This window comes from Sturnira hondurensis, unplaced genomic scaffold, assembly GCF_014824575.4.
Source record: "Sturnira hondurensis isolate 20B ecotype Veracruz unplaced genomic scaffold, ASM1482457v3 Scaffold0015596, whole genome shotgun sequence".
Taxonomy (NCBI): domain Eukaryota; kingdom Metazoa; phylum Chordata; class Mammalia; order Chiroptera; family Phyllostomidae; genus Sturnira; species Sturnira hondurensis.
The window spans coordinates 169,786-190,491 of NW_028088227.1; the positions used below are offsets into that span (position 1 = coordinate 169,786).

Here is a 20,706-nt window from a genome sequence, read left to right on the forward strand (position 1 = left end):
TGGGGACCTCAGAGAAAGCTGACCAGGAGAGTGGCCTCCGTATTGCCCAACCCCCGCCTCTCCTCCCTCCTTGCGTAGAAACTCAGCTCAGCACATTCCAGCTCTGTGCAGAGCCTAGTAACTTGGGGAAGACAGGGCCCCCGCCCACGTGGGGAAGACTGCTGTGTAAATAAATAACTGAACTTGGCTGTGATTGGTGGTCTGGAAGAGGCCCTGCACTGCCCCGCTAAGGTCCTGGGAGAAGTAGGTGATGCTCATAGAGGCCAGAGGAGCTGGAGAGAGGCAGAGGGCGTGACTTTCTGATTAAGCCTTGCTCCTTGCACCACGTGAAGGGGGGCACTGGGGAGCCCAGGCAAGGAGCAGTAGCTCACAGACTCCGATACTGTTCTCAGACCCATCGCTTAAAGGTGGGTGGCTGAGTTCCAGTGACCCCACCCCCCTTTGCATTGCCCAGGGCTTAGAGAACTGAGAGGAGGAAGCCCCGATTGGAATTCTAGCCAGCCTGCCCCTCCGCAGCTGTGTGCTATGTGGGCAAATAATCAACCTCTATCTCTACGTCCATTTCCCCAGAAGAGACAAGGTTGTGTGTGGAGTAATTCAAATGAGATGCTCCTACTGACATGGTTGGCACAGAGCCTGGTGCCTAGCAGGGGCTTGATAAACTGTGGCGGCCGCAGCAGCAACAGTATTAATTGTACTGTCCAAGTGGTGTTAGCTGCTCTGTTCCAGCGGCGGTGGACTGTGTGCTGGGTGGGTGGGTCGGGCCAGGGTTTTGGGACCAGGATAAATGAGGAACTTCACTTGGCCTGGCAGAGGTAAGAGCTAAGGGGTGCAGAAGCCCATTTTTTCCATCTTGAGCCATTCCTCGGGACACTGTTCCTTGCTGTGCCTGTCACCTGTCCTGGAGAGGAGCTTAGCGGCTCTGCCCTTTGTCCCCAGGGGTGATGAAGGCGTAGGCCCTGTGCCTTCTGGAACCTCCTCACCAGAGGCCAGCTTCACTGTCTCTCCTGAGGCAGCTTATCCCAGATGACTAGCCCTTTGGGACCCCGGGGTGGAACAGCTGTTGTGTGGGACACATCACTGGCGCAGGCTGTCGCACATCCTGACTAGCTCTGAGTCACTTCTCTGGTCTCAGTTCTTCATCTGTGAGACGAGAAGCAGCACAGAATGACTTCCCCCAGAAACTGGGAGCAGTGGTAGCCAGCAGTACCCACACTGCAGGGGATGTGCAGCATTTCTCCACGGAACCTTCACATCTGTGTATGAGGTCACTGCTCTTTGTGGTTTCATTTTACAGATGAGCAGAGTGAGCCCAAGGTGCCACCACCAGAGCCCTGCAGCCAGGTTGTGGAGGAGCCAGGAACACAACCAGATATGTGAGGACCAGAGTCTGTGACGTCCCCTTCCTGGGATGCGGAGGCTCTGGGTGCTCACCACAGAGGAGGGGATGGGGTAGAGCAGGCTGTACCTATGCCAGGAATTGAACCCAGGAGTGGAGTCCAGGGCCTTCCTCACCCCACTCTGTTTTCCTGCCCCTCACCATCCTGGGTGGTACAGCTTTCAGAGGCTCAGAGTCTGGCAACTGGAGGCCAGAGCCCTTGGGATCTGGACCCCACCTTCCCATATCAGCCTTTCCCAGGGATGGGAAGCCTGGATGTTTGTTGGGAGTGGGGGCTCCTGTGGCCCTTCTAGGAAAAAGCGTCCTGAAGGGGGTGGGGGTGGGGGTGTATTCAGGCAGGGATGAGTTGTTCCTGGGTGAGGTGTGGGTGTTGCTCGTGCAGGGCGGGGAGTGGGGGCAGGCTGGCTGGGTGAGGCTTTGAGCAGTAGGCAGTGTGGGCTTCAGGAAGTCTATTTTCTGAGGTGGGAGCTGGAGGGAGGGAGAGTAGGGCTGCATATGGTTAAAAACCTGGTCTTCAGAGCCAGACAGACCTGGCTTGGAGTCCCAGATCTGCTGTTTTCTGGCTCTGTCACCTCGGGTAAGTTACTTCACTTGGCTTGCCTTGTTTCTTCATCTGCAAAATGGGGTAAAGAAAGGTTCCTATAGCCAAGGCTTTATTTTTTTTCTTTGAAGATTGCAGGGGTTGTTGCTCTTCAGGCTGTTGTCCTAGCACTGGCAGCCGGTGAGGCTGGTGTCCTGGGGTTAGACAGCCGTGGGAGGGGAAATCCCACCAGAGGCTGCTGGACCCCGGGCATAGCCTGTCATTTCACCCTAGAAATGCAGAGGATGCCACTGGTATTATCTTCTGGGTCCTCTACTAGGAGGAGACGGGGTGCCCTGGGATCCCCCGCCTGGCTGGGGCCGGCAGTGGGCCTGGGCCGCAGCGGCGCAGCCGACGCGCGGCCCGAGGCACCCTCAGCTGCGCCCCCGCCTCCCGCCTGGGCAGGTCCAGCCTCCGGCCGCCCTGCCCCCCGCCCGGCCGGCCTCGGGGATTGGCTGGTGAGCGCGCCGCCCCTTGCACACCAGCCTCGCCGGCGGCAGGGAGGGGAGCCAAGCCGGCAGCTGGCCGCCGCCTCCTCTGCAGTGCCTCCCTCCGTGCGCTCCGGCGGGGATAATGGGAGGCCCGCCGGCCCATGCACCAGAGGAGGCCGGCCGAGGTAGAGCGCGCAGGGCAGGGAGGGACAGGCCAGCCCGGACGCAGGAGGAGGGGCAATGGCCTTCTGGATTTTGGGAGGGTGGAAAAAGGAGAAATGAAAATAAAAACACACTGGAAGGCGAATGAGCCTCTTCACCGCGCGTCTGTGCGGCAGCTGGAGGCAGGAAGATGGTCCCCGCTGTCCTTTCTTTCCGAGGAGGGCTCCCTCCCTCCCATCCTCCCGCTTCCCCTGCAGCGGTGCTGGGGGTGCAGCAGAAGGACTTCGGGTCTCTCCTGCTGTCAGTCTGGCTCATCAGTTTCTCTGGCTTCTTTTGCAGGTGGAAATAAAGGCTTGTGAAGGAGCCCCGCCGTGGGGACAAGGGGCTGCTGTCAAGGTACCTTGTGTGTGTGTGTGTCTCTCAAAGGGAGATGTGGGGGGGGAGAGAGAGAGAGAGAGCGAGCTCGCGCGCCTGAGCGCGAGCGCCGTGGGGGTGAAGTGTCTGACTGGATTGGATAAAAATAAAGGGTCTCCTCGGGTGATCCCTTAATCTCCCACTGTGTGTAGCAGCAGCTGAGGGGGAGGGGTGGCGGGGGTGTGGGCGGCCAATGAATTCTCAGGCCTGTGTGGGTTTTGTTTGGATTCTTTTTGCTTTCTCAGCTGGATGGTTTGGGTGCAGTTGGGACTGGATTTGCTGAAGTGTGTGTGTGTGTGTGTGTGTGCGCGCGCGCGCGTTTTTAAGACATGTAACCCACTTCCCACCCTTGCCCCTGGAAATCTCTCGAGAATGTCCCTAGCACTGTTGGTTTGCATCCAATCTGCAGAACTCCCTGGGTGTGTGTGTTGGTGGGGGGGGGGGGGTAGAGGGGAGGGTGAATTGCGCTCCTGAGTCTGAAGCTGATAGGGTGTCATTAGTCATGGTGTTGTCACCATGGAGATGGCTGGAGGGGAGAGGGGGTGGTGGGGTGAGGATATTTTGGGTAGGGTGGGGGCTGATGCAACATCATGACTGAGAATTTGGCAGGCGACTGCTGTTACTCTGTGGCTTGGTGTCTGGGGAACCAGGAAGGGAATGTTACCAGGTGAGTGGGAAGCTGGGAAGGGGCACTGGGCTGCTTCTCCAGGCGGCTGCCGGAAGGTCAGGCCTGGGGTACTGGGGATAGGGCAGGGTCTGGTGGGGTGTCAATCTTTACTAGGAAACACAGATAGTTCTCCCAGGCTGACAAGGACCAGGATCAGTAGGCTTCCATGGGCTTTGCCCGAATCGTCAGGGCTGGGGACCCTCAGTGATTTTGGGATTACTCAGCAGTATCCTCTGCTGACCCTGGGCAGAGAAGACAGAGCTGGAGGCAGCTTCATGTGGCTGTCTGTCTAGTTCCAAGCAGAGAGGCTGGGGAAGGGTGGGGACAGGTGAGCAGGGGCAGGACCAGATGGGACTTATTTTAGGAGGGAGGGAGCCCATTCTAGCCCCACCTCAGCCCCACCTCCTCCTTGGGCCCCTGGAGCCTGTGGAGAGCTGGGGGAATCTGGTTGCTTGGGTAGCAGGTGGATGAGCTGCTTCTGTCCCCAGACGCTTCTCCTCCTGCTTCCTGGAGAAGCTGTGGGAAGCTCTGTGAGGTGCTGGAAGTTGCACTCTGCCACCTCACTGCCTGGGTGGGGACATTGGCAGGGAAGGGCTCTGCTTCCCTACGTGGGATGGGGGCTCTTGGGTGAGGCGGCAGGGTGGATCAGGAGCTAGGGTGGTTCCTTGGCCTCCTGCCAAGGAACTTGAGGCAAGGAAGTACTTGGGGGAGGGTAAAAATTTTGCTTCTGAAGCAGCTTCTGGGGTAAGGAGAAGAGCCAGAGGGCACTGGCTTCCCTGGGGAGCTGGGCATGCTTTGGCGAGGCTGGGAGAAGTGGGCGATCACCTGGGACCAGAGGTGAGAGGCCCCTGAGGCAAGCAGAGGGTGGTTGACGGTGGTGCTGTGGGTGGGGAGGAGAAAGCTGTGAGCTCACTCCACATGTTCTTCTCCGGAGCAGAACCCCCAGTTCCACCTCCACTTCCTCCCCTGGCCTCCCACTGCTTACGGGGAAGCTGCAGTCACCAGGCGTGCTGCTGAGGGCTGTGGGCATGGAGATCCTGGTGTGCACCTGCTCTGTCCCCGACCCTGGGGACAGCGGGACGAGGGGATGAGGACAGATGGGCTCAGGGAGGTGGCAGCTTCCTCTCTCCTGTGTGTCTCCGGAGGCTCCTGGGCCAGAGCTTCCCTCTCTGCCGGGAGGAAGGACTGCTGGCGGGTTTGTTTACTCCCTAAAGCACCCCCTCCTGCGCGGTGGTTTCTCTTCAGCTCTTTCCAAGGGTGTTCTCCATTTCTCCCTGCCTGCGAATATTCTCCTGGCCCCGAAGTCCTGCTAGATGCTCCTGGCGTAGTACCTTGACCCTTAATGTTGTGGGCATGTGTCAGGGCTACTTGAAAACCAGAAGAAGCCCTTCATCTTCTTCCTTCCTCCTGCTCAGAGTGGAGCCTGAGCTCTCTGTTTTTGCAGCTCTGAGGTGGTGTCTGTGCTTGCTTTTATTAAGTTCTCTGTGGGAGAATCACCACGTCCTTTTGGCCCGCCTTGGGCACTGCCAGCAAGTACTGGAAACTGAGTCCCCTGTTGCTAGTGCCACACCAAGTTTTCTTGGGTGACCAGTTCGGTGCAGTGTCCCACATACCCTGGATAAGGCAGTCTGACCAGATCCACTTCCATCAGCAGGTCACAGTGTAGGAGGACATCAGGTGCATGAGTTCATTCTGAGACTCTGGGGCACAACAGAGGGGTCTCACAGTCTGTCCCCATGTGCTGGGTGTAGGCAGGGGCATCCGAGGGTGAGTGGTATCCAGGAGCCAGTGGGAATATGCTCACTGACTGTGTGCCGAGTCCTGTCAGTTTCAAGAACATTGGCGATGTAGGGTGTGTGGAATTGAGCCTGGTAAACACAGGTTGTAACTTTGCTATGTTGTGTGTCTACCCACGATATTCGAAGGACCGAGCCAGAGCACACACTGTTGCTGTCACCTCCTCTTGGCAGCCTGGACAGGAATGAGTGCCCAGTGCTGTGAGCATCGTGCCGCCCGACATTCAGGCCCCCACACTGCTCCTACACGCTGCCCCATGGGAATCCTCAATTGGCTGAAGATGGCTGGAAACTATTTTGGGACTCTTCCCAGGATCTCTACATTCTGTCTCTGGTTTTGACCACTGCAGAAATGCCCCCTTGTTGAGGATCTGTGATCCTCGGCTTTCCATACACCGTGGGTAACTCCTGCTAGCTCTTCTTTGCTTGCTCTTCCCATTCGCCAGTCCTTTGTGAGGGTCCAGCAGGAACTCTTTATCTCTGAGGTGCATTTACAAGCAGTCGTGAACTTGGGGAGATAGGGCAGAGCATGTCAGGCTAGAGTGGGAAGTGACCCAACCAGGAGGATTTCCAGTTCAGTTCAAGGAGAGGGAGGATGTCCCCAGTCATACCAAGAATGGGAGTAAGAGTCTCGGGGGTCAGCCCTACCTGCTTGGTGACTCCCAGCTCATTTTGAATGTCCTGGGAGATGGAAAGGACTTTCTGGGATAGACAGGTGAGTGGGGCCCAGGGAGCCTTCCTGCACACTACAGTGCCCACAGGGGTCACTGCAGGGCCTGCAGAGCAGGGGCCTGGCCCTGGGCTCCCTGCAGCCAGACATTTCTGCTGGAAACTGTCTTTGTGGTCTTGCCAGGTCCCCTCCCATGCCCCCCGAGGCTGCAGCAAATGGTTTGGCTGGCTGAGAGTGGGTTCAGGGAGTGCGGGAGGGGCATTGGTCTGGCTCAGTTTTGGGATCTCCCGGTCCTCTCTAGTCCTCTTTCCCACATTGACCTCTGTCCTTGTTTCCTCTCAAACTTGAGAGTCTGGCAGTCAGCCGAGGGACCCCTTTGTTCCCAGTGTGTCTGCAGAGTCTGAGAGGAGGCGGCTTCCTCATGGGTTAGTTTAGGAAGCCTCTGTGCAGAGAGAGGACAGGGATGGCTCAGGCAGCTAGAGTCTGTAGATTGTCCTGCTATCCAGGACTATGACCCCATCCCCTTTCACTTCCTCTCCCTTTCTTCCTCCCTTTGTCTTTCAGCATTTGCTGAGCTTTTGCCATGTTCCAGATACAGTCCTGGGTCCTGAAAAATAAGAGAAATCATCATCATTTTATCTTTACAATATGTCACTGGAAACAAGAGACATTGACTAAATTGCCTAAAGTCAGCTCTATGTGGGCAAACCAGTATCGGCAGTTTTTGTTTTTTTAAACAGTGAAGGCTTTTAACCTTTGTGTTGGGGGCTGTGAACGTGCATTCGGCAGTCTACACACTGGACCCTCGCCCCCAGCTGAGCCCGGCTCTTTACCTTTGCTTTTCAGCACTGGCTCAGTGGACCTCAGGGGACTTTGAAGGAAGAATCAGCATGCCAGGCATGTTTTCAGTAAGTTAGCATTTCTGGGATCTGGCAATTACAGATTAGGGTAGCGGGGTCAAAAGTGGAGCAGCTGGAAAGAGAGCTTAGTTTTGAAAGGCAAGTGTCAGCTTTAGAAGTGTTGGCTTTGCGATTTAGGTAGGGCCGGACAGAAACACGGTTCTGGGCGTCTTCCCTGGAACTCAGTCACCTTCTACACGCTGTGCATGTGCGAGCCCTCCAGCCTTGACTGCTTTGGCGGGCTGCCACGGAGACCGCTGCCTGAGACAAGGAGGGTGAGGAAGTGCAGTTGTCCCATTTCTTTCCCTCCCTGTTCCCAACTCTACCTGGCTTGGGTTCTGTCATTAGTCATGCGGAGGTCGCTTCATGTCCCTGGTCTTCAGTTTCCTCTGTAAACGGAAGGGGTTGCCTTCCGAAGTTTATTTTTCTCAAACTAAATGTGGCAAAGGGCCAGGGTTTGTTTTTGTTTTTTAAATACTTTATTTCCAAAATGTTGCAGACCAACGCACAGTCCTACTTTGTACAAGTAGTTCGCAGCTTGTGCTATCAATGCGTGACTTGAAAGTTCAGCACCATCCAGAATGGCCTCTGAGCTGTTGGAGGCGGCGAGTCTGGTGAGCTTGCTCTCACGTGTCCATGCAGGTTCAGATCCCTGTGCTGGCCTCCGGAGGCCTGCCATCAGCTCCTGTGTTTGTGGTGTGGGGGCTGGTGACAGTTTACAGGCCATGCCCTGGACAAGTGCCGCTTTTGAACTTCACTTCTGGGAGAGCAGAGGGTTTCTGTTTTGACCACTCCGCCCCTTTTTGTACATGACCTGTCTGTCCTCTCCTGTACTGTCCCCCTTGGGGGACAGAGCACCACGCAGAAGAGTAGAGATCTTGCTCTTTCAGAGATTCTCTCAGAGCCCCTCGAAAGATTACTTGCATCTCAGCCTCCCTAGATAAAGATGCCTTCTGTTTGCCCATCATCTCTGCGAGTCTCAGATTATTCTGACGGAGAAGTGTCGAACCTGCAGAGCCCCACCCCCCAGGGGCAGGACTGTGTGTGTGTGTAAACTGCGTGACGTAGAGGGAGGGGGCAGTTAAGGCGGAGACAAGGTCTCGGGTGGATGCTGGGTGGAATTGGGTCCTGCAGGATTACTGCAGCTCTGTTGCCTCAGGCAGCGTCCCTTGGGTCTGGCTTTCCCTGGTCATTCAGTGGCTGTCAGTGGCACCGAAGTAGAGTCCGTTTCCTCCCAGGGCTGATCGCAGGTTCTGCCCTGATGTCTGTAAGATTAGACATCCCAGTATTTTTGAAGGCATGAGTTTGGGCATCTCTTTTTCTACTTTATCCCAATTCTTTCCACTCCCCTCCCCCTGCAAAGTTTTTTTCCACTGAGGATCTGCTAAGATTAGCCAAAAAGATAAAAATACTAGTTTCCTTCTACCCTGGCTGCCTCATCGTAGAGGAGAATGGTGTGGGGACAGAGGGGTAGGTAAAACAGTCTTGCCACGGAAATATTCCTTAAGAGGAAAGAATCCCAAGGACAGTAAGATTAGAGTCTGACTAAACCCTGGTCACCTCTGTGGCCTGGACCTCTTGCGCCCTTGGTGCTTAAGTAATTGGATTTCCCAACCCCGCCCCCAAGCATTTTTCAGTGTAATCCTAACCTCCTGGGCTTTGCGAAGGAAACAAAGACATTGAAAGGGTTCGCAACTTGTCCCTGACGGGGAGCTCCTAAACTCCCTGCCCTGTTGACTGAGTTTTTCCACTTTGCTTTCTCTGAAGCGTGATGTCCCTCCCCAGGAGCCTGCTCTCAGCCTGTGGGCCTTGGGTCCTAGCCCTGCCAAGCAGATGGTGTTTACAAAAGGAGCCAGTTCCTGCCAGTCCACCTTCCTGGACCTTGGGAAGGTCCGTCTCTGATTCCCGCTGGCCACTGTGCAGAAGGGTGAAGAACCAGGGAGGCCAGTACCTCCAGGCAGAGGCAGACACCCTGGAGGGCTCGGGCTGAGAGCCCAGGCTGGATCCTCAGACGCTCTGTGCCGCACCTTCTCCCTTCAGTGGGACCCCGGGGCCAAGCCACTTCTCTGCTGGCTCGAACAAGCTCAGGATGCGTGCAGAGGATGTCCCCTTACCACACCAGGCCCTGGGGATCACTGGTGCCCTACATCCTGCGCTCCGGGGGACACAGATGGCTTTGCAGTGGAGCACTGCAGGCTGTGTCCGATACATGCCCCCCTTATTCCCTGTTTTCCTGGCACCATGATTCCTCTCTCTTCTCTCTCAGTGCTCTCCATCCTAGGCCACTCTTCGTGGCCTCAGTCCACCCTCACTCTTGCCCCTCTTGCTTTGTGCCCAGCCCTAAATCCTGAACTGAGCATAGGGGGGCCTCTGTGGGCACTGCTTTGTGGGGCTTCTGTGTCAGAATTGCCCTGGAGCGTGTAAAGTGCTGCAGGGCTGCCGAGCAAAGGCAGCCATCAGCTGGGGTCAGACCCTCGGGCTCCTGTCCCACAGCCCGGTAGAGCAGGTGCAGGATGAGGGTGGTGTGGGAGTCCCAGGGATTAGTGTTGGAAGCTCTGGACACGTGGGCCTGGTGGCATCCCCCTCCTCACTCGCCCTGCCTCTTGTTCCTGAGCCAGGTCCTACCTGATGATTGAGCTATATGCTGACCTCTGCCCTGTGGCCTTTCTTCCCACTATTATTTGTCCTCGGTTTCCTGTTTTCTAGCTGTGGGTTCCCAGTGCTGTCATTTGGACCCTGGGTAGTGTTTAGGGCTTAGCTCTGGGGCTGTGTGGTTGGAGTGGTGTATGTCTTGGGGTTGTCCTGGCAAGTGGTCCAGAGCAGCCTGAACACCCTCTGGGAGCCAGGGCCCAGGGTGCCATGCCCAACTCCCGGGGAGCCCCTCCCCTCAACTTTCCACAGCCCGCCTCCTCCGTGCAAAGGGCATCATTCCCGTTGGGTCTAGGCCTGAGGTCTGGGGGAAGAGAGATGTGGAGGAGAGGGCCTGGGTGCGAGCCAGGGCACTTCTGCCCTAAACACTAGCTCCCACCCCCACAGCCTCCACAGGATGGCCAGGGGCCGTGCGCGCTCACACACGCGCACACACGCCTGCCTCAACTTGCTTAGAGTTTCCGGTGGCCAGTCCCTCTGGTTCAACTAGTTTAGTAGTTTTCAGTCCCACTGCATATTAGAATCATATGGGAGTTTTTAAAAAAGAAAATATCAATGCCTGGGCCCACGCCCCAGAGAAGCTGATGTAATTGGTCTGGAGTGGAGCCCAGGCCCCAGCATTTGTCAGAGCTCCCCAGGTGGTTTGAATATGCCCCCAGGGTTGAGAAGCCCTGGCCCTCATCCAGGGAGGCTTCCCTGTGTCTCCCATGCCCCCAGGCGGCCCCAGAATTTTTTTTATCCATTGATAGTTTCAGCGATAATACAGAACCTGGAAAAATCAAGGCAATGAGATATCTCCAGCAAAGTACAGGGTTGAATGTTCTGTTCCATGAGACTGGTCCATGGGTTCAGATTTATTAAAACCAGAATTTGAGGGAAACTCTGTAGCAGTTGACAGACACTCAGTATTCTCCTCTCCGTTTTTAATTATTTAAAAACGCCTTATTGAAGTACAGCATACACACAAAAAAGCACCCACTGTGTACCGCTTGGTGAGTTTTCCCAAAGTAAACACACAGGTGTGACCGGCACCTGGACCCAGAAGTGAGCGCCCTCACCCGGTTCCCATTGTCCTGAAGTTCTGTGGCCCGTGGGCAAATTCAGGTCAGGCTGTTGGTAATGCAGCACTGGGTGCTGGCCCTGAGCCCAGAGGACCTTAGCTTGTCCTCCGATAGGAATGTCCTTCCTTCCACACGCGTGTGGGTGTTCCTGGCGCCGAGTGGGTTTTGCAGCCATAGGGGGCAGGGCAGAGGAATCCTGCAAGCCCCCTCCCTGGTGTCATCCAATTCCCTGTCACCTTCGGTTCCTTTTCCGCCTTCGCCTTTAGGCTTGCCAGTCCTCTTGGCTAAGTCCAACATCTGTTTCTTTCTTTTTTTTGTCTTTTTATTCTCTTTTTTGAGTATACGGATAGTACAAGTTCTTTGGAAAAATTAGGAAGTAGAAAAAAGTTAAAACAGAAAAGAAAAACTAGGGAGTAGAAGGGGAGCGATTTACCCCCAGTTTCACAACCCTGTTAACTGCTGGGAACTGGCGCGCCCCTCCAGACTTGATTCTCTGCATGCATGCACTCGCTTTGTGCTGTTTGTAAAAATGGAGCCACGCTGCCCTGGAGCCCACTTTTCCCTACGTGATGACTAGTCGTAATGCTTGTGGAGCACGTACTTTGTGTGGGGTGTGGAGAGGCAGAGTTTTCATTGTTCACTCCCTGAATTCTCATGACAGCATGGTTTGAAGATGAAATTGCATTTTTCTTTGCCTGTTACTAAGCTGAATTATATTCATACATGCTTTGAATATACCATACTTGGTAATGGGGTATTTTTTTAAACATGCTGTTTACTTTGAACTATTTTTTTAAAAGATTTTACTTATTTATTTTTAGAGAGAGGGGAAGGGTGGGAGAAGAGGGAGGGAAACATCAGTGTGTGGCTGCCTCTCCCATGCCTCCCACCAGGGAACTGGCCTGCAGCCCGGGCGTGTGCCCTGAGTGGGAATTGAACCGCGATTCTTTGGTTCGCAGGCTGGCACTCAATCCACTGAACCACACCAGCCAGGGCTAATTTGAACTATTAATGTGGGAGTTTTGCATCTATGTTCATTAATGAGATGGACCTATGGTTTTCATTGTTTCATTGAAACAATGTTGACCTATGTTTCATTGTACGATTCCATGTTTCCATTGTCGGGTGTCGGTATTACAGTAATAGTAATTTCAAATGATGGAGAATGAAGATTTGATTCTTCTTTATACTGTGGAACAATTTAAATAATACAATTTCAATAATATTATTCCTTAAAGATTTGAAAAACATCTGGTGAAACCGAGCCTGGTACCTTCTTGGAGGGGTGGGTCTTTGCAGTTTTCCGATTTGTTTTTCCTGTGGCTGTTGGTGTGCGGTGTTTACTTTGTGTTTCATGTGAGAGGGAGCTGCTTTCGAATTTATTAGCATAATGTGTATATCGTCATTGCTTTGCAGTTCCCTTATCTGATTTTTTCTGCTTTCCTAATTTCTAATGTCGTTTATTAATTGTTTCACTTTTCCTTAATTAGCTTTGCTAGAGTTTTATGTCACTTGAAAGTGCATAGATGTGTCAGCTGTGTTTTCTGTTTTCTAAAGCTTTAATTTCTGCTTTAGTGTTTATTATCTTTTTCTTACGTCTCTTTGGTTTGTACTTTTTCTAGATTCCCAGGTGGATCCTTAGGACACTTCTTCTACTTTTTTCTCCTTTGATCACAGGCACATTTAAAACAATGACTTCTTGAAGTTCTGCTGTGCCCTCATTGTCCAGGGTTTGATATCTTATGTCTGCTAGAGCTTTTGGGGAGATGCTGGTGGCCTACCTGCCATATAAATGAATGCCAAGTCCTGGTTCAGCCTGATCCCCTTCCTCCCAGGCTGAGCCCCCTGGAGAATCTCTGTACTTTGAATGATACAAGACCAGAGAGTGTAGCACTTGGTTACTCTGGCGGGCTCTGTCTCCAGACCCCTGGGTAGGGACCTTGTAATAGCTGACCAGCCTAGCAACCGGGACCTGCGGAAACTTTTTGTTTAAAACATAAATAAAGCAAAATCAGTTTGACTTATTGCTTAGGACCAGAGTATCTCCCAAGCCCAAGTGGAAGTTTTAATAGTATTTAGAAAAGCCTCACGCATTAGTACCAGAGGAAATGAAGCTAGAAGCTTAAAGGCAGCGATGGGGGTGGGTGGGCATTCGGCTCAGATGGCCAGCTGAGCTGGTCTGCGTGCCAGGTTGGGTTTTCCTCCCCACGTCTTTCATGCCCCTCTAGAAGATATGATGTGGTTGGTGTCCCAGAAGCTTGGAACAGTGTCCTAGGATGGAGAGGACAATAGGAGAAGAGAGGGATCACAGTGCCAGGAAAACAGGGTGGGTGTCTCTCGGGCATAGCCTCCGGTGATCTCTGAAAATCCATCTCTGTGCCACCAGAGTGCAGGGTACCAGTGATCCCCGTGGGAGGGCACAGCCCCCACTGTCTGGGTCCAGCAGGGCCTGGTGTGGGGCGGGCACCTTCTCACCCATCCTGAGCTTGTTCCAACCAGCAGAGAAGTGGCTCGGCCCAGGGGACCCGCTTAAGGGAGAATGTGCAGCACCTTGGGGGGTAGATTTTTTTTACCCTCTGTCTTGACTCCATAAAGAGCAGAGAAGCCAGGGGTGAAGGTGGGAGGCTGGGGGAGCAGAGAAGGGGTAGATTTTGAGTTCAACCTAGAAACCAGTAGCAATACTCATCATCTTTTTTTCCTCAAAAGAATGATAGAGAAGCTTTTGGACATTAAATAAAAGCAATACATATCCATTTAAAGGAATGAAATAATATAAAAGTATATGAATTGAAAACTGGAAATCTCTATTTCTTCTCTATCCCAGTGTAGTCTTTACGAACAATTTATACATGTCTTTCCACATTTTAAAATAACTTCCTCCCTTTCCCGCAGAAAGGTGTGTGTGCCATTGATTTTGATTGTACTTACTCATTAATATGTGGGGGACTTCTCTCTATGGCAGTGTATCTGTCTTAAGTTTTTAAATGGCTGTGGAGTCATTTTATAGGTTTATTACAATTTGTTTCTTGCTGATGGACATTTACAGTTTCAGTATTCTGCAATTATAAATGATATATAATTTACATATTTATAAATATATTTTTGGTTATTTGTTTAAGCGTTTGTATAGGACAGAATCATACAAATGGAATTTTAATTGACATTACCAAATTACCCTCCCAAAAGGTAATTTGATAATATTTGCTATCCCTCCTACACTGAATGAGGAGTTACCAGTTTTTTTAAAATTATATTTCGATTATACTATTACAGTTGTCCTGATTTTCCCCGCTTTGCCCCCCTCCACCCAGCACCCCCCACTCCCTCAGGCAATCCCTTTGTGTATAATGCCCATGGGTCAAGCGTGGAAGTTCTTAGGCTACTTCGTCTCCTATACTGCACTTTCCATCCCCATGGCCGATCTGTAACTACCTGTTTGTCCTTCTTCATCCCCTCACCTCTTCACCCATCCCCCACTACCCTCTTCTCATTTGGAATGACAAGTTTTTAACTTTTGCCAGTTTGGTAGGTAAAAAATATATATCTCTTATTATTTTAATTTATTTTATTAGTGAACTTGAGAATGTTTTAAATGTTAACCGTTTCACATTCTATGTGTCACATATTCATTACTCACTTTTAATTACACTTTTTATTGAGGTGTAACATTTTTATATGTTATGAATATTAACTTCTGTTATATTTTGAAAAAATTGTGGCCTCATTTTGTATGTGTCTGTCATATGGAAATTTGATTTTTACACAATTGGAATTCATCAGTATTTTGGCACCCAAGTTTTTACTTGGTAGTTTTATTGTAGATAGGTAGGTTCCTAAGCCAAGACTTATTTTGTATTTGGTATAAGATAGGGATTGAGTTTTTCCCAAGTAGAAGACCTATTACGTCCAGTCTATTAGATATTTATTGTTTCCCAAATAGCTTGCAATTCTGCCTTATACATTCTATACATATGCACATATTCATGGATTTTTAGGGCCTGTCTTCAGTTCCATCGACTTGATTGTCTGATTCTATGTCAGGATTTCATTGTTTTAATTACGGCAGTTTTTATATAACAGTTTGGTTTTTTAAAAACATCCTCAAAAACTCATTTTTTCCACAACATTCTTTTGGCTTTTCTTTTGCATTTCCTTTTCCAAATAAGCTTATAAACAACTTGTCAAGTTCTGTGAAAAATGTTTGGATTTTTCCATTGAAATCACATGGCATGTTATAGATTATTTGGAGCAGAATGGGCAGCTTTATAGTAAGCCTCCCACCCAGGAGACAGGGAGTCGCTCTTCCTGTGTGTTCTAGTCTTTCTGTGTGTCCATACAGTTCTCTTCCTACGGCTCTTCCACATTTCTCATTACGTTTATTCCTGGGGTGTTGTAGGTTTGCTTGTTGCTGCAGTGACCGGAGTCTTCGCTGTTAAACTTTCTAACCTGTTGCTGCAGGTACGTTAGAAATGCTCTGGTTTCTGCCAGCTGCTTCGTGACGCCATCTCTGGGCCCAGGAAGCCCCTCGCTGCCTCGGTCCCCGTATGTGTAGTCTGTACCTCCGAAGCAATACTTTAGGGCCTGGTGTGAGTTCCTAGTTGGTGAGGTGCTCGTCTTACTCAATTTCATTCCCCAAGACCTGGCACAAAGCCTAGCATGCAGTAAATCCTTTTAATAAATGCTGTGGAGTCAGATTGATGAGAGAGAAAATGAGCTTCACCTCCCCAGTGTGACAGCCTGGGCCAGTGTGAGGACAGAATCTAAAGCAGCCCTGGCTCCAAGCCGGGGAACTGTGAGCCGGACAGCAGGGATGGGGGCACCTGCCCTGCTCCCACAGTAAAAAGAAGGTCCTGGGCCACTTTCCCACAGGCGGACATCAGGGAGTAGCCCTCTGATCTGATACCTTGTAATTACCCTGGGACCGACAGCCCACTTGTCATTAACCCTCATTAGTACTAACTAGTAGGGAGAGCAGCCTTCCTGGTTCCCAGACACCTGAAGGCAGCACAGACTTACCTGCAGCTGCTCTTTGGGGATGAGGAGCCATCAAGTCTGAAGCAGAGCTTGTAAAGGGCCCTGGTGAGCTTGGACTCCACGTCTGTGTGCCTTCTTTCTCAAAGGTAGTGGCTTTCTCCTTCTCCCTGCTGTTTTCCAGAGTCTGTGGCCTCCCCAGCTCCCGAGTGATTTCTAGGTGGAGTTTATTCCCATCAATGTGCTAATTTTCCTCATTGTGTTTACATTTTAAGCTTGTACTTGTAACTGGGGAATGAAAGACCCTATTTCTTGAAGGAGCTGTCCAGTGCAAGCCGCTGTGCCTTGCCCTCTGCCATCCTGCAGCTTCCTCTCTGTGTTGCCACAAGAGCTAGGATGGAGATGGAGACCTCTGCTTTCCTGGGAAAGCTGGGTCCACCAGAACCCATGAACAAGGGCTCCTCTCTCTGGCGGGGCATGGGGGCTACAGACCTGGAGATGTGAGGATCCCTGCTGCTCTTAGGCAGTGGGCAGGAGTCCTACCCGAAAAGAAAGTGGGGAAAGGGGACCAACGTTGCTTGTATTTGTATAAAAGAAATACCAGTTAGAGGTGGGCTGTGTGCTGCTTCTCAGGCACTCGACCAGTCCTCCTGCATCTGGTTCAGTGGGTCACCGGGTTGTGTTTGACTATGGCCATGAGCAGTTCCGTTCAGCCTGCAGTCTGTGCTTCCCCTCCCCTTCGTTGCTCAGGGTGGCAGAGGAGATAGAAACACTTTCTCTGGCTCCTCTTCTGGTTTATTTAAACCCACCAAAGAAACAGCGCAGCCGAGGGTGCACCCAGGGGGTTGGGCCCTCGCCCTGTCCATGTCTTACTCCCACTCCTAGTGCCCACCTGGGGGTGGTATCCGTGGGCCCCCATGGCAGCCACGCTGGGTCTCTGCCACCTCCGGAGGAGCCACCTTCTCAGAGCGGCCAGCAGAAACTCTGACAGATGGACCTCTGTGATCCCATGGAGTTGTTCCAAATGCCTTCCCCCGGAGCAGAGCGAGCTCTGGCAGGGAAGCTGCGATGCTGCGCAGCTCAGGGCTTCAGCCCACCTGGTGGGGAAAGCCTCCCCCCCCCCACCGGCCCACTTGTTGCCTCTTTCAAACAGCAGGGGAGCTGACTGCTGACTGTTTGAGTGCATAGGACTGGGTGGGTGGGTGGAAAGACATTTGTCTCTGCCAGCCCGAGCACCCTCACTTCAGCCAGTTTCTGGTCCACTTGGTTTTCCCCTTTCCTATGTTCACCCGCAGCCTCAGGGAGTTATTGGAGGAGGGTTTTCAAGGGGCAGCCCAGGGACAACCACAGACACACGGGACTGACCTCTGGGGGCGGCGCCCTGCAGGTGGTTCCTCTGCCCGCTGGAGTCGCAGAACTCCGTCTGGAGTAATGGGAGAGGGCTCTGCTTTCTTGGGGTTCCCGGTGTTTGATGAGGACTGAAAAGACATGCCTTTAAGGGCTGCCATGATTTGTGAAAAGGCCAGGCCTTATGCAAACACTTGTGAAAAACCAGGAGAGACTAAGTGTCAAAAGCCGTTAAATTTCAGATAAGCTGAAACTCTAGGAAATAAACTTTGTTGTTGTTGTGTATTACAAAGAATACAGATTCATTGCAGGAAAATCAGGAAGTTCATATAAGCAAATAGGGAAAATAAAACAGCCATAATTTTACCACTCAGAGAGAACTCCTATTAATATCTTTGTCTTTTACAATATTATATGTATTTTAAGTTTTTTAATGTCTATTCATTTTTCCACTGATTATAACACATGTTTATTATAAAAATGATTTGTTTTTAGTTGGTATGAAATTGGTGTGAAATGTTTTGATTTTCAGGTCTTTGCTTAGTTGTGATCTGTATTTCCGTGTGATCTGATTTTCAGATCTGTGTTTAGTTGTGATCTGTATTTCCTTGTGAGTATATTTTGATTTGTTTTACCTATTTTATTTTTGTGTGATTTTTCTTACAAATTCATGAAGGAGCTTCATATTTTAGTGGTATTAATTCTTTATACCTTGGCAAATACTACAAATATCTTTTAATTTTTAAATGTTTGAGTTTTTTGACAAAATTTATGTGTTTATACAATCTAGTTTTTTAAACTATTTATTTATTTTAATCCTCATCTGAGGACATGCTTAGAGGGGAAGGGAGGTGGGGGGAGAGAGGGAGAGAAACATGAGTTGGTTGCCTCTCACATGTACCCTGACTGGGAACTGAACCTGCAACCCAGACATGTGCCTGACCAAGACCTTTTGGTTTATGAGATGATGCTCCAGCCAAGTGAGCCATACTGGCCAGGGCTCAAATCTAGTTCTAATAGTTTATCAAGTTGATTTTGTTTGTTTGGCCAAACAAAGCAGGTACTGCTTTTGTATATTTAAGAGGAATTGAAGAGATTGGACAGTTATAGGCCAGACCAGTGTGTCTCAGGTTTTAGTGTTCATCTAGAGCACCTAGGAATCTCCTGATAACACATTTCCAATTCAGCAGGTCTGGGTGCGGCCTGAGATTCTGCATTTCCAATAAGCCCTCAGGTGATGTTGATGCTGCTGGTGGTTTGGACCACATTGTGAGTAGGAAGAGGGCCAGAGTTTCCAAACATGGATGATCATAGAGGTCGGCTTGGGGAGCGGTCGGAACACAGAGTTTTCTGGATCGTACCCCGGAGATGTCTGGCTGTGCAGCCGAGTCCCAGCCTGGCTGAGTCTGGCTGGGCGGCTTAGAGACAGAGCCTTGGCCCTTCTGAGCCCTCAGGCTCCTTGTCTGTGAATCGGAGAGACAGTGCTTACTTCAGAGGGTCTGGGAGAATTAGAGGGAGGAATGAGACATTGGCATTTTCTATGAGCTAGAAAAAGAATGTAATATACAATTATTGGGCCTGGTGCCCTTTTGAGAGTTAGTTCTCTGACAGATTTCTACTTCTCTGGTGGTTGATATTTTCAGTGTTTCTACTTCTTGAGTAAATGTTTCTAGAAGGTTGTTCTTTCATCCATATTGTTAAAGTTTTTAATATGAACTTCAAGTATTATTTACTGGCCGTGGTATTTTCCCTTTCACATTTCTAATACTGCTTATTTATCTTTTTAAGATGATCATCCTTGCCAGAAGGTGGCTCTTTTGGGGAGCCACCTCTTGGATTCATGTACAAATACCACTACATTTTGTTTTAAATCAAATATTTCTGTCTTTATCTCTACCGATTCCTTTTTCCTGCCTTTCTTAGTTTTTATTTTTTAGCTGCTTGGATGGAAAACTTCATTTTGTTCCTTCTTATTCAACAGAAGTTTTCTAGAAGCATGATTTTTTTCTCTTTAATACTTATTGTTCTCATTGATGTTAATCTTCAAATCTGTGTGACTTCCCCCCAACACACAGAAACAGCTCTATTTTTATACTCATATCAGTTTACATATTAATGATATTTAAAGTATGTACTTACCATAACAAGTACAACTAGCATAAACAGATTGAAAGTAACTGTAATTGTTTTCCCCCTTGACCCTGGAGTGATTTAGGAGACTTAATTAGGACTTCCAGATGTTTTCTTTGGGTTAGAGAGGGCTCATCCAGGTCATTCCAGGCTGTGATCCTGTGCTCCACGTGGGCCTGCGCGCTCTGGGGGAGCTTGTGAGTGTGCGTCACTGCAGCTTTGGGTTAGTCTTCTGCAGCTTTGGGTTAGTCTTCTGGGGCGCGCGCAATGTCCCCTGTGCCCTGTGCAGATGGAGGGCAGGGGTCTTGGGAGAAGAGCGGGGTGGTCCTTGTTCTGAGGCTCTGGGCTTCCCCTGGTGACAGCCAGCCTGGACACTGTCCAGATGGCCCCCTTCCTACTTGCCTGTTGCTCTTCCATTCTTGTCCAGGGCCTGGGGTGGTGCCTGGGATTCACTGTCCCACGCCCATTGGAAGAGCTGGGGCCTGGGGGAGAGCGGACTTGAGTCGGAGGCCCTGGGTTCCGGAGCCCGCCTGCTGCCGCCCTTCCTGCTCCTTGTCTGCAGGCTGCGAATGCGGCTGAGGTTACTGTCTCAGCGATGGGAAGAGTCTCTCAGATCATCCAGTAACATAACTCTTAATTTTTTTTTCATTTTGGCATAATTTCAGAGTTTCAGAAAAGTTGCAGGAATAGGACAAAGAATTCTCTCTATTAAGATTCCCAAATAGTAACATTTTACTACATTTGCTTTATTTTTTTTTTCTGTCTCGTTCTCTATAATTCTTATTTGAACCATTTGAAAGTAGGTAGCAGACCTGATCCCTTCTGAATACTTCAGTGTGGACTTTTTTTTTTAAGGTTTTATTTATTTTTAGAAAGAGGGAAAGGGGGGAGAAAGGAAGGGAAAGAAATATCAATTGGCTGCCTCTTGCATGCACCCCAACTAGGCACCTGGCCCACAGCCCAGGCATGTGCCCTGACTGGGAATCAAACTGGCGACCTTTCGCTTTGCAGGGCGATGCTCAACCAACTGATCCACGCTGGTCACGCTGGGTATTTAAAATCACATAAGTAACCACAGTGCAAGGATCAAAATCAGGAAGTTGAGAGCCATACACCACCACTACAGACTTCATCTGCAGACCTCATGAACACAAATGCCACTGCTTGCAGATCTCATTCAAATTTTGCCTGTTGTCACAAGCTCTTTTGTATTTACATGTATTCAGTAGTCAGGCTTTTTGTCTCCTTTACTCCGGGACAGAGCCTCAGTTTTTTCTGACATTTAAAAGTAATTGTGAAAAAGCAGATGGCCAGGTGGCTCAGTTGGTTGGAGCGTTGTCCTGGCACCACAAAAGGTTGTGGGTTTGATCCCCAGTCAGGACACATGCAGCAGGCAGCCATCAGTGTTTCTCTCTCACTTCGATGTTTTTCTATCTCGTCAATGTTTTTTTTTCTCTCTATCTCTCTCTGTCTCCCCTCCCCCCATCCTCTCTGTAAAATCAATAAAAATATCCTCCAGTGGGAATTTTT

The 20,706-nt window shown here is 50.4% G+C and overlaps 1 protein-coding gene across 1 annotated transcript in view; it reads left to right on the forward strand.

The window, feature by feature from the left end:
- The window catches only part of TET3 (tet methylcytosine dioxygenase 3), a 99,935-nt gene that overhangs the window by 12,793 nt on the left and 66,436 nt on the right, over nt 1–20,706 (forward strand). Inside the window, exon 3 of the mRNA XM_037064856.1 lies at nt 2,912–2,968. Coding sequence (XP_036920751.1) covers nt 2,912–2,968 — 57 coding nt within the window. The remainder of the gene's footprint in view (nt 1–2,911; nt 2,969–20,706) is intronic.